The 13,424-nt window shown below is 52.5% G+C and overlaps 1 protein-coding gene across 1 annotated transcript in view; it reads right to left on the bottom strand.

Annotated features, from left to right (window-relative positions):
* LOC144486941 (collagen alpha-1(V) chain-like) overlaps window positions 1–13,424 on the bottom strand; it is a gene marked incomplete at its 3' end in the record, with an annotated part of 141,670 nt that overhangs the window by 57,973 nt on the left and 70,273 nt on the right. Inside the window, exon 3 of the mRNA XM_078204953.1 lies at window positions 8,960–9,173. Coding sequence (XP_078061079.1) covers window positions 8,960–9,173 — 214 coding nt within the window. The remainder of the gene's footprint in view (window positions 1–8,959; window positions 9,174–13,424) is intronic.

The following is a 13,424-nucleotide window of genomic DNA, read 5'->3' as shown; positions in this document are numbered from 1 at the left end:
GAGTGTGCGAGAGAGAGAGAGTGTGCGAGAGAGAGAGAGTGTGCGAGAGAGAGAGAGTGTGCGAGAGAGAGTGAGTGTGAGAGGGAGAGAGAGAGTGAGTGCGAGAGAGAGAGAGTACGAGAGAGAGTGTGCGAGAGAGAGTGAGTGCGAGAGAGAGAGTGTGCGAGAGAGAGAGAGTGTGAGAGAGAGAGTGCGAGAGAGAGAGAGAGTGTGCGAGAGAGAGAGAGAGTGTGCGAGAGAGAGAGTGTGCGAGAGAGTGTGCGAGAGAGAGAGTGCAAGAGAGAGAGAGAGTGCGAGAGAGTGTGCGAGACAGAGAGAGTGTGCGAGAGAGAGAGAGTGAGAGAGAGAGAGTGCAAGAGAGAGAGAGAGTGTGAGAGAGAGAGAGGGAGAGTATGCGAGAGGGAGAGAGAGTATGCGAGAGAGAGAGTGCGAGAGAGAGAGTGTGAGAGAGAGTGTGAGAGAGAGAGAGTACGAGAGAGAGAGAGTATGCGAGAGGGAGAGAGAGTGCGAGAGAGAGAGAGTGCGAGAGAGAGAGTGTGCGAGAAAGAGAGAGAGAGTGTGCGAGAGAGAGTGCGTGAGAGAGAGTGCGAGAGAGAGAGAGTGTGTGAGAGAGAGAGTGTGCGAGAGAGAGAGTGTGCGAGAGAGAGAGAGAGTGTGGGAAACAGAGTGTGCGAGAGGGCGAGAGAGTGCGAGAGAGAGAGAGAGTGCAAGAGAGAGAGTGTGCGAGAGAGAGAGAGACTGCGAGAGAGAGAGTGCGAGAGAGAGAGTGTGCGAGAGAGAGAGTGTGCGAGAGAGAGTGTGCGAGAGTGTGCGAGAGAGAGAGAGAGTGTGCAAGAGAGAGAGAGTGCGAGAGAGAGAGTGCGAGAGAGATAGAGAGTGTGCGAGAGAGAGTGAGTGTGCGAGAGAGTGTGCGAGAGAGAGTGCGAGAGAGAGTGTGCGAGAGAGAGAGAGGGTGCGAGAGAGAGAGTGTGCGAGAGAGAGAGAGGGTGCGAGAGAGAGTGTGCGAGAGAGAGAGTGTGTGAGTGAGAGAGTGTGCGAGAGAGAGATTATGCGAGAGAGTATGCGAGAGAGAGAGTGCGAGAGAGAGAGAGTGTGCGAGAGAGAGAGAGTGTGCGAGAGAGAGAGTGTGCGAGAGAGAGAGAGTGTGAGAGAGAGAGAGAGTGCGAGAGAGAGAGAGAGTGTGCGAGAGAGAGAGTGTGCGAGAGAGAGAGTGTGCGAGAGAGAGAGAGAGTGCAAGAGAGAGAGAGAGTGCGAGAGAGTGTGCGAGATAGAGAGAGTGTGCGAGAGAGAGAGAGTGAGAGAGAGAGAGTGCAAGAGAGAGAGAGAGTGTGAGAGAGAGAGGGAGAGTATGCGAGAGGGAGAGAGAGTATGCGAGAGAGAGAGTGCGAGAGAGAGAGTGTGAGAGAGAGTGTGAGAGAGAGAGAGTACGAGAGAGAGAGAGTATGCGAGAGGGAGAGAGAGTGCGAGAGAGAGAGAGTGCGAGAGAGAGAGTGTGCGAGAAAGAGAGAGAGAGTGTGCGAGAGAGAGTGGGTGAGAGAGAGTGCGAGAGAGAGAGTGTGTGAGAGAGAGAGTGTGCGAGAGAGAGAGTGTGCGAGAGAGAGAGAGAGTGTGGGAAACAGAGTGTGCGAGAGGGCGAGAGAGTGCGAGAGAGAGAGAGAGTGCAAGAGAGAGAGTGTGCGAGAGAGAGAGAGACTGCGAGAGAGAGAGTGTGAGAGAGAGAGTGTGCGAGAGAGAGAGTGTGCGAGAGAGAGTGTGCGAGAGAGAGAGTGTGCGAGAGAGAGAGAGTGTGCAAGAGAGAGAGAGTGCGAGAGAGAGAGAGTGCAAGAGAGATAGAGAGTGTGCGAGAGAGAGTGAGTGTGCGAGAGAGAGAGAGTGTGCGAGAGAGAGTGCGAGAGAGAGTGTGCGAGAGAGAGAGGGTGCGAGAGAGAGAGTGTGCGAGAGAGAAAGAGGGTGCGAGAGAGAGTGTGCGAGAGAGAGAGTGTGTGAGTGAGAGAGTGTGCGAGAGAGAGATTATGCGAGAGAGTATGCGAGAGAGAGAGTGCGAGAGAGAGAGAGACAGTGTGCGAGAGAGAGAGAGTGTGCGAGAGAGAGTGCGAGAGAGAGTGAGAGTGTGCAAGAGTGAGAGAGTGTGCGAGAGAGAGTGAGAGTGTGCGATAGAGAGAGAGTGTGAGAGAGCGAGAGAGTGTGCGAGAGAGAGAGAGTGTGCGAGAGAGAGAGAGAATGTGCGAGAGAGAGAGAGAGTGTGCGAGAGAGAGAGTGTGCGAGAGAGAGAATGGGTGCGAGAGAGAGTATGCGAGAGAGAGAGTGTGCGAGAGAGAGAGGGTGCGAGAGAGAGAGTGTGCGAGAGAGAGAGTGTGTGAGAGAGAGAGTGTGTGAGAGTGAGAGACAGTGTGCGAGAGAGAGTGAGAGTGTGTGAGAGAGAGAGAGTGCGAGAGAGAGAGTGTGCGAGAGAGAGTGTGCGAGAGAGAGAGTGCGAGAGAGGGAGAGTGTGCGAGAGAGTGCAAGAGAGAGTGCAAGAGAGAGAGAGTGTGTGCACGAGAGAGAAGGGGTGCGAGAGAGAGAGAGTGTGTGAGAGAGAGAGTGTGCGAGAGAGAGAGAGTGTGCGAGAGAGAGAGAGAGTGCGAGAGAGAGAGAGTGCGAGAGAGAGTGAGCGAGACAGAGAGTGTGCGAGAGAGAGAGTGTGCACGAGAAAGTGTGCGAGAGAGAGAGTGTGAGAGAGAGTGTGCGAGAGAGAGTGTGCGAGAGAGAGTGTGCGAGAGAGAGAGTGCGAGAGAGAGAGAGTGTGCGAGAGAGAGAGAGAGTGTGAGAGAGAGAGAGTGTGCGAGAGGGAGAGAGAGCGCGAGAGAGAGAGTGTGAGAGAGAGTGTGCGAGAGAGTGTGCGAGACAGAGTGTGCGAGAGAGAGAGTGTGAGAGAGAATGTGCACGAGAGAGGGAGTGTGCGAGAGAGTGTGAGAGAGAGTGTGCGTGAGAGAGAGTGTGCGTGAGAGAGTGTGCACGAGAGAGAGTGTGCGAGAGAGAGAGAGTGCGAGAGAGACAGTGTGCGAGAGAGAGAGTGCGAGAGAGAGAGAGAGTGTGCGAGAGAGAGAGAGTGTGTGAGAGAGAGAGAGGGAGTGTGAGAGAGATAGAGTGTGCGAGAGAGAGTGTGCGAGAGAGAGAGTGCGAGAGAGAGAGAGTGTGCTAGAGAGAGAGTGTGCGAGAGAGAGAGAGTGTGCGAGAGAGTGCCAGAGAGGAGTGTGCGAGAGAGAGAGTGTGCGCGAGAGAGAGAGAGAGTGTGCGAGAGAGAGAGAGAGTGCGAGAGAGAGTGTGCGTGAGAGAGAGAGTGTGCGAGAGAGAGAGAGGGTGCGAGAGAGAGTGTGCCGAGAGAGAGGGGGTGCGAGAGAGAGAGAGTGTGAGAGAGAGTGTGCGAGAGAGAGGGAGAGTGTGCGAGAGAGTGTAAGAGTGTGCGAGAGAGAGAGAGAGTGTGAGAGAGGGAGAGGGTGCGAGTGCGAGAGAGGGTGCGAGAGAGTGCGAGAGAGAGAGAGTGCGAGAGAGAGAGTGCGAGAGAGAGAGAGGGTGCGAGAGAGAGAGTGCGAGAGAGAGAGAGAGTGCGAGAGAGAGAGAGGGTGCGAGAGAGAGAGAGAGTGCGAGAGAGAGAGTGCGAGAGAGAGAGAGAGTGCGAGAGAGAGAGAGGGTGCGAGAGAGAGGGTGCGAGAGAGAGAGTGCGAGAGAGAGAGGGTGCGAGAGAGAGAGAGGGTGCGAGAGAGAGAGAGGGTGCGAGAGAGAGAGAGGGTGCGAGAGAGAGAGTGCGAGAGAGAGAGTGTGCGAGAGAGAGAGTGCGAGAGAGAGAGAGTGTGCAAGAGAGAGAATGTGAGAGAGAGAGTGTGCGAGAGAGAGAGAGGGTGCGAGAGAGAGAGTGCGAGAGAGAGAGTGCGAGAGAGAGAGAGTGTGCAAGAGAGAGAGTGTGAGAGAGAGAGTGTGCGAGAGAGAGAGAGGGTGCGAGAGAGAGAGTGTGCGAGAGAGAGAGAAACAGATTAAATTTGCAATCAAACCCGTTCAGCAATGTTAAGAAACATTAATGATCTCGAGAGATCCTCAGATCGTTCCAATTCAGTGAGTAACTCCTCAAATTCAGTCTGAAGATAGCCAGCTGTAACGTCTGGGTCACGGACAGGGAATTTAATCTGCCATGTGACCCGGGGGTGGGGTAGAGGGGGTGAGCAGAGAGCAAGTACAGAGGAGGCAGACGTTGGGCCTCGATGTAAGAATGTGTAAATCGCTGAAAGTCATGTTACAGCAATGCTGAATATCAGTTTTCCAGTATTTTCCCAATCACCATTCCTCATGGAATCTCAGAGTCCCTGAACCAGTTCGGACTCTCTCTGAAGAGGGGATAGTACGGATAGAGAGGTGGTCACACCACAGGCTCAGACTCCGCAGGCAGGAAGGAAATGGGTCACCACCTGACAGAGCAAGAGAGGAGGGAAGGGTTTCAGATTCCTGGGGCATTGGGAGTGGTTCTGGGGGAGGTGGGACCTGTACAAATTGGACGGGTTACACCTGGGCAGGACTGGGACTGATGTCCTCGGGGGAGTGTTTGCTAGAGCGGTTGGGGAGGGTTTAAACTAACATGCCAGGGGGATGGGAACCTACCTAAGGAGTCCGAGAAGAGGGAGCAAGGACAAAAGGAAAAGGTAGAAAAGGGAATAAGAAAAGTGATGGGCAGAGAAACGAAAGACAAAGTTCAAACAGAGCGATAGAGAAAAATACTGGGAACGAGAGAAACAATGTTAAACAGACAACTTTAAAAACTCTGTGCCTTATGCACGGAGCATTTGCAATAAAATGGATGAACTGATCGTGCAGATAGATATAAACGGGTACGATATAATTGGGATTACAGAGCCATGGCTGCTGGGTGACCAGGAGTGGGAATTGAATGTCCCAGGGTATTCAGTATTTAGGACGGACAGACATAAAGGAAAAGGTGGTGGAGAGGCACTGCTGGTTAAAGAGGAAATTAACACAATAGTGAGAAAGGATATTCACTCTGAGAACATGGAGTCTGTATGGGTAGAGTTGAGAAATACCAAGAGGCAAAAACATGAGTGGGTGTCATATACAGACCCCCAAACTGCAGTAATGTGGGTAATGGCATTAAACACAAAATTAGAGATGCATGTGATAAGGGAATATCGGTGATCATGGGTGATTTTACTCTGCACATAGATTGGATAAATCAAATTAGCCACAATGCCGTAGAGGAGGAATTCCTGGAGTGTATAGCGGATGGTTTTCTTGACCAATATGTGGAGGAACCAACTAGAGAGCAGGCCATCTTAGACTGGGTACTGTGTACTGAGGAGGGAATCATTGCTAATCTAACTGTACGACACCTCTTGGGGACGAGCGACCGTAACATGATAGAATATTTAAGATGAAGTAGTTGATTCGGAGACTAGGGTGCTGAATCTTAAAAAAGGAAACTATGAGGATATGAGGCACGAGTTGGCCTTGATAGATTGGGGAGAGTTACTTAAAGGGATGACAGTAGGTAGACAATGGCAGACATTCAAGGAACGCATGGGGGAACTGCAACAACTGTTTATTCCTGTCTGGCACAAAAACAAAATGGGTAAGAGGCCAATCCATGGCTTACAAAGGAAATTAGAGAGAGTATCCGATCGAAGGAAGAAGCAGACAGATTGGCCAAGAAAAATAATAGGTCTGAGGATTGGGAGCAGTTTAGAATTCAGCAAAGAAGGACCAAGGGATTGAATAAGAAGGGGAAAATACAGTACGAAAGTAAGCTTGCAGGGAACATAAAGACTGACACAAAGAGTTTCTATGGATACGTGAAGAGAAAGAGGTCGGTGATGACAAATGTAGGTCCCCGACAGACAGAATGGGGGAATGTGTAATCGGGGACAAAGAAATGGGCGAACAACTGAATACATACTTTGGTTCTGTCTTCACAAAAGAGGACACAAATCAGATGCCAGAAATGTTGGAGAATGCAAGATTTAGTGAGAGGGAAGAACTGAGGGAGATCAATATTAATAGAGAAATGGTGCTGGGAAAATTGATGGGACTGAAGGCGGATAAATCCCCAGGGCCTGAAAATCTACATCCCAGAGGACATAAGGAAGTGGCTCTAGAAATAGTGGATGTATTGGTGGTCATCTTCCAGGATTCTATCGACTCTGGAACAGTCCCTGCAGATTGGAGGGTAGTTAATGTCACTCCAATATTCAAAAAGGGAGGCAGAGAGAAAACAGGGAATTATGGACCAGAAAGCTTAACATCATTAGTGGGGAAAATTCTCAAATCCATTATCAAGGACTTTATAGCAGAGCATTTAGAAACAGTGGCAGGATCAGACAGAGTCAGCATGGATTTATGAAGGGGAAATCAGGCTTGACAAATCTGTTGGAATTCTTTGAATGCAAGCAGGCTTTTTCCGCTGAGGCTAGGGGAGAAAAAAACCAGAGGGCATGGGTTAAGGGTGAAAGGAGAAAAGTTTAAAGGGAATATTAGGGGGGGCTTCTTCACGCAGAGAGTGGTGGGAGTGTGGAATGAGCTGCCGGATAAAGTGGTAAATGCGGGATCACTTTTAACATTTAAGAAAAACTTGGACGGGTTCATGGATGAGAGGGGTGTGGAGGGATATGGTCCAAGTGCAGGTCAGTGGGACTAGGCAAAAAATGGTTCGGCACAGACAAGAAGGGCCAAAAGGCCTGTTTCTGAGCTGTAATTTTCTATGGTTCTATGGTTCTATGGAAGATGTAACTAATAGAGTTGACAAGGGGGAGCCAGTCGATGTGGTATATTTGGACTTTCAGAAAACGTTTGACAAAGTCAATGACTTGGATGAGGGCGTGGAAGGATGGATTAGTAAATTTGCGGATGACACTAAAGTCGGTGGAGTTGTAGACAGAGTGGAGGGAAGTGGCAGGTTACAGAGGGACATAGATAGGCTGCAGAGCTGGGCTGAGAGGTGGCAAATGGAGTTTAATGCGGAAAAGTGTGAGGTGATTCACTTTGGAAGGAGTAACAGGAATACAGAGTACTGGGCTAATGGTAAGATACTTGGTAGTGTGGATGAACAGAGGGATCTGGGTGTCCATGTGCATAGATCCCTGAAAGTTGGTACCCAGGTTGATAGGGTTGTTAAGAAGGTGTACGGAGTGTTAGCTTTTATTGGTAGAGAGATTGAGTTTCGGAGCCAGGAGGTCATGCTGCAACTGTACAAAACTCTGGTGCGGCCGCATTTGGAGTATTGCGTACAGTTCTGGTCGCTGTATTATAGGAAAGATGTAGAAGTGTTGGAAAGGGTGCAGAGGAGATTTACCAGGATGTTGCCTGGTATGGTGGGAAAATCGTATGAGGAAAGACTGAGGGACTTGAGGTTGTTTTCGTTAGAGAGAAGAAGGTTAAGAGGTGACTTAATAGAGGCATACAAGATGATCAGAGGATTAGATAGGGTGGATAGTGCGAGCCTTTTTCCTTGGATGGTGTTGGCTGGCACGAGGGGACATAGCTTTAAATTGAGGGGTGAGAGATATAGGACAGATGTCAGAGGTAGGTTCTTTACTCAGAGAGTAGTAAGGGCGTGGAATGCCCTGCCTGCAGCAGTGGTGGACTCGTCAACGTTGCGAGCGTTCAAGTGGTTATTGGATAAACATATGGATGATATTGGAATAGTGTAGATTAGAGGGGCTTTAGATTGGTACCACTGGTCGGCGCGACATCGAGGGCCGAAGGGCCTGTACTGCGCTGTAATGTTCTATGTTCTAAGTCCTGCACAAGAGATTATCGTGCGAGATTAAAACGCATGAGATTGGGGGAAGTGTATTGAGATGGATAGAAAACTGGTTGGCAGAGAGGAAACAAAGAGTAGGAATTAATGGGTGCTTTTCAAACTGGCAGGCAGTAACTAGTGGGGTGTCACAGGGATCGGTGCTGGGACTGCAGCTATTCACAATATATATTAATGATTTGGATGAGGGAACAAAATGTAACATCTCAAAGTTTGCAGATGATACCAAGTTGGGTGGAAGGGTGAACTGTGACGAGGATGCAGAGATCCTTCAGAATGATCTGGACAGGTTGGGTGAGTGGGCTAATCAATGGCAGATGCAGAATAATTTGGATAAATGTGAGGTTATTCATTTTGGAAGCAAAAACAAGGCGGCAGATTACTATCTGAATGGGTGTAAATTGGGAGAGGGGAGTGTGCAGCGGGACCTGGGTGTCCTTGTGCACCAGTCGCTGAAGGTAAGCATGCAGGTGCAGCAGGCGGTAAAGAAGGCAAATGGCATGTCGGCCTTCATTGCGAGAGGTTTCGAGTACAGGAGCAGGGATGTGTTGTTGCAATTATACAGGGCCTTGGTGAGGCCACACCTAGAGTATTGTGTGCAGTTTTGGTCTCCTTTTCTGAGGAAGGATGTTCTTGCTCTCGAGGGAGTCCAGCGAAGGTTTACCAGGCTGATTCCGGGGATGGCGGGACTGATGTACGAGTATGAGAAATTCACAAGGTTAGGATTGTTTTCGTTGGAGTTCAGATGATCTGAGACTTATAAAATTCTAACAGGACTAGACAGGGTCGATGCAGGGAGGATGTTCCCGATGGTGGGGGAGTCCAGAACCAGGGGTCACAGTCTGAGGATTCAGGGTAGACCATTTAGGACAGAGGTGAGGAGACATTTCTTCACCCAAAGAGTGGTGAGTCTGTGGAATTCATTACCACAGGAAGTAGTTGATGCCAAGACTTTGAATGTATTCAAGAGGCGGCTGGATATAGCACTTGGGGCGAATGGGATCAAAGGTTATGGGGAGAAAGCAGGTTTAGGCTATTGAGTTGGATGATCAGCCATGATCGTGATGAATGGGGGAGCAGGCTCGAAGGGCCGAATGGCCTCCTCCTGCTCCTATCTTCTATGTTTCTATGACATTGCCCGGAGTAAGTGCTCAGTATACATACTTCCCATCAGCCAGGTTGACACCATTAAATACGGGATATTCCTCGGGACTTGGTTTTCCTGTATGGTCTTCATAGATGAAGATTGGACTGCGTGCAACTTCCAAACCCAACTGCTGGATTCCCTGCTCATTGTACAGGGACAGGAGGAAAGCCCCCTTCCCCTTCTGAGCACGAACCGTCAACAAGATGGAGAAATCTTCCGGGAATGCTGAATCTGTAAAGTAACGGAAAGTCAGTCAGAGATTCCGAATGAAAGTCAACAGATTTCACACAAAGATAAACTCTGACAAAAATATTAGTGACAGTGAGGAGTGTTTGATGGGGACAGTGTAGAGGGAGCTTTACTCTGTATCTAACCCCGTGCTGTACCTGTCCTGGGAGTGTTTGATGGGGCAGTGTAGAGGGAGCTTTACTCTGTATCTAACCCCGTGCTGTACCTGTCCTGGGAGTGTTTGATGGGGACAGTGTCGAGGGAGCTTTACTCTGTATCTAACCCCGTGCTGTACCTGTCCAGGGAGTGTTTGATGGGGGACAGTGTAGAGGGAGCTTTACTCTGTATCTAACCCCGTGCTATACCTGTCCTGGGAGTGTTTGATGGGGACAGTGTAGAGGGAGCTTTACTCTGTATCTAACCCTGTGCTGTACCTGTCCTGGGAGTGTTTGATGGGGACAGTGTAGAGGGAGCTTTACTCTGTATCTAACCCCGTGCTGTCCCTGTCCTGGGAGTGTTTGATGGGGACAGTGTAGAGGGAGCTTTACTCTGTATCTAACCCCGTGCTGTACCTGTCCTGGGAGTGTTTGATGGGGGACAGTGTAGAGGGAGCTTTACTCTGTATCTAACCCCGTGCTGTACCTGTCCTGGGAGTGTTTGATGGGGGACAGTGTAGAGGGAGCTTTACTCTGTATCTAACCCCGTGCTGTACCTGTCCTGGGAGTGTTTGATGGGGACAGTGTAGAGGGAGCTTTACTCTGTATCTAACCCCGTGCTGTACCTGTCCTGGGAGTGTTTGATGTTGTGCCATGTTGTTGCTGTCAGTTGGCGTGGGAGCTGAAACCTGTGATTAAAGAGGGTGGTAATGAGCTGATGCCACGGGTGTTGACGCTGGCACTGTCGCTGCCCACTCAGACCGAAGCACATCATTAAACAGACCCGGAGAATCCTCTTGATGAACAGCCTGCAAGATTCCTTCAGGCAGCAGCAGTGAGGAGAATACTAATGCCACCCAGCTCTGCCTCCCCATCACCTCTCTCCTCCCCTCAACTCCTGCTCAATTCTCAGACTCTCGATCTGACATCCCGAATTGGGAGAGCAGAAGATACTTCCTCCCCCGCTCCCCCCGTCCTGCTCCCCCTGTCCCCCCTGCCCTGCTCCCCCGTCCCCCCGTCCTGCTCCCCCTGTCCCCCCCGTCCTGCTCCCCCTGTCCCCCCTGCCCTGCTCCCCCTGTCCCCCCGTCCTGCTCCCCCGTCCCCCCGTCCTGCTCCCCCTGTCCCCCCGTCCTGCTCCCCCTGTCCCCCCCTGTCCTGCTCCCCCTGTCCCAGCCCATCCTACTCCTGAAAGCTCCACACACAACCCTTCCCTCGCTGCTTTTACCTTTCGTCAACTCAATGTCCTCCGAAACTCTCCCCAACCAACGGACGCCCGTCACCAAACTCCTTTCAAGATCAGGGACCGTCTCCCACAAGCACTGCACCAAATCACTGCCGGCAACATGCCCTCTGCCCTCGCCCTCACTAACATTCCCCCCCCCAATCCCCCCCCCTGCGCGCCCTCACTAACACTCCCCCCCACCCCAATCCTCCCCCCCTGCGCGCCCTCACTAACATTCCCCCCCCCCGCGGCACTCCCTCACTAACATTCCCCCCCTCCGCTGCGCGCCCTCACTAACATTCCCCCACCCCTGCTGCGCGCCCTCACTAACATTCCCCCACCCCCGCTGCGCGCCCTCACTAACATTCCCCCCCTCCGCTGCGTGCCCTCACTAACATTCCCCCCCCCGCAGCACTCCCTCACTAACATTCCCCCCCCCCCCGCTGCGCGCCCTCACTAACATTCCCCCCCCCCCGCGGCACTCCCTCACTAACATTCCCCCCCCCTTGGCGCTCCCTCACTAACGTTGCCCGGCTGCCAACACGTCAATTTTTAAATTCTCATCCTTTGCCCACTGCCAATCTCTGGGATCTCCCGCAGACCTCCCGCCCTCCCACGCATCTGCAAACTCTGCCATCTAGAACGTTCCTCAGCTAATGTTCCGCGGACCCGGGTTCGAATCCCGCCACAGCAGATGGTGGAAGTTGAATTCAATAAAAAATATCTGGAATTGAGAATCTACTGATGACCATGAAACCATTGTCGATTGTCGGGAAAACCCATCTGGGTCACTAATGTCCTTTAGGGAAGGAAATCTGCTGTCCTTACCCGGTCTGGCCTACATGAGACTCTAGAGCCACAGCAATGTGGTTGACTCTCAACTGCCCTCCAAGGGAAACGAGGGATGGGCAATAAATGCTGGGCCCAGCCAGCGACGCCCATGTCCCAGGAATGAATAACAGAAAGAAAGATTCCCATGGTCCTACCTTTGGCGGCCGTGCATTCAGTTGCCTGAGGAGGTGAACAAGCTCGGGAATTCCCTCCCTAAATCTCTCCACCTCTCTCTCTCTGTTAAGATGCTATCTGAAGCCTCCGTCTCTGACCGAGCCTCTGGTCAGTGGCCGGAATTTGACCACCAAGTCCCGCCCCGAGGCTCGCAGAGCGGCAATCTCCATTGGCCTCGGGGGGACCTTGTACGAACCTTGTCTGAGCGGAGTCGGCAAATACCGGCCAATGTCTCCACGTTCAGCCAACCTCTTGTTTCATAAATGATTCTTGGAGCAAAATGGGACATTTGCTGACACTGAAGGTGCGATATGAATTCAGGTTGTTATGTATTGGGGGACTGGCCAGCATTTCGATTCAGCCGGGGGGAGGGGGTTGTGGGGAGGGGGAGGGGGTTGTGGGGAGGGGGAGGTTTCCGCGTTTCGGACACAATGCAGCAGGATGGTGGCTGTTTGCAGACGGAGATACAGCAGCACTCTGCACCCCTGGAAAATATGTGCTCACAACATTCCGCCGAGGGCACCTGCTCTGAATCAGCCCAAGGCTCAGAAGCTGCCGGTCGATGGGCAGCTGTCGGACAGACATTTCGCAGACACCGGCCCTGTTAGAAAGGACTGACCGATGATGCCATCCCCATCACTGACTCACCGTCCTGCCTTCCGCAATGTTCCAGCTACAATTCCCAGAACAATTGCCAGTACATCTCACTGATGAACACCAATCACGGGTTTGTGGCTTCCAGTTCCACTCCAGACATCTGAGTCCATAATCCAGGGAACTAGCCCAGTGAAGTACTGAGAGAGTGCCGCACTGTCAGAGGGTCAGTACTGAGGGAGTGCCGCACTGTCAGAGGGTCAGTACTGAGGGAGTGCCGCACTGTCAGAGGGTCAGTGCTGAGGGAGTGCTGCACTGTCAGAGGGTCAGTGCTGAGGGAGTGCCGCACTGTCAGAGGGTCAGTGCTGAGGGAGTGCCGCACTGTCAGAGGGTCAGTGCTGAGAGAGTGCCGCACTGTCAGAGGGTCAGTGCTGAGGGAGTGCCGCACTGTCAGAGGGTCAGTGCTGAGGGAGTGCCGCACTGTCAGAGGGTCAGTGCTGAGGGAGTGCCGCACTGTCAGAGGGTCAGTGCTGAGAGAGTGCCGCACTGTCAGAGGGTCAGTACTGAGGGAGTGCCGCACTGTCAGAGGGTCAGTGCTGAGGGAGTGCTGCACTGTCAGAGGGTCACTGCTGAGGGAGTGCTGCACTGTCAGAGGGTCAGTGCTGAGGGAGTGCCGCACTGTCAGAGGGTCAGTACTGAGGGAGTGCCGCACTGTCAGAGGGTCAGTGCTGAGGGAGTGCCGCACTGTCAGAGGGTCAGTGCTGAGGGAGTGCTGCACTGTCAGAGGGTCAGTGCTGAGGGAGTGCCGCACTGTCAGAGGGTCAGTGCTGAGGGAGTGCTGCACTGTCAGAGGGTCAGTGCTGAGGGAGTGCCGCACTGTCAGAGGGTCAGTGCTGAGGGAGCGCTGCACTGTCAGAGGGTCAGTGCTGAGGGAGTGCCACACTGTCAGAGGGTCAGTGCTGAGGGAGTGCCGCACTGTCAGGGGGTCAGTGCTGAGGGAGTGCCGCACTGTCAGAGGGTCAGTGCTGAGGGAGTGCCGCTCTATCAGAGGGTCAGTGCTGAGGGAGTGCCGCACTGTCAGAGAGTCAGTACTGAGGGAGTGCCGCACTGTCAGAGGGTCAGTGCTGAGGGAGTGCCGCACTGTCAGAGGGTCAGTGCTGAGGGAACGCCGCACTGTCAGAGGGTCAGTACTGAGGGAGTGCCGCACTGTCAGAGGGTCAGTGCTGAGGGAGTGCCGCCACTGTCAGAGGGTCAGTACTGAGGGAGTGCCGCACTGTC

This window comes from Mustelus asterias, unplaced genomic scaffold, assembly GCF_964213995.1.
Source record: "Mustelus asterias unplaced genomic scaffold, sMusAst1.hap1.1 HAP1_SCAFFOLD_526, whole genome shotgun sequence".
Taxonomy (NCBI): domain Eukaryota; kingdom Metazoa; phylum Chordata; class Chondrichthyes; order Carcharhiniformes; family Triakidae; genus Mustelus; species Mustelus asterias.
The sequence above is the reverse complement of the archived record's forward strand: the minus strand, read 5'-3'. Positions and strand labels throughout refer to the sequence as shown.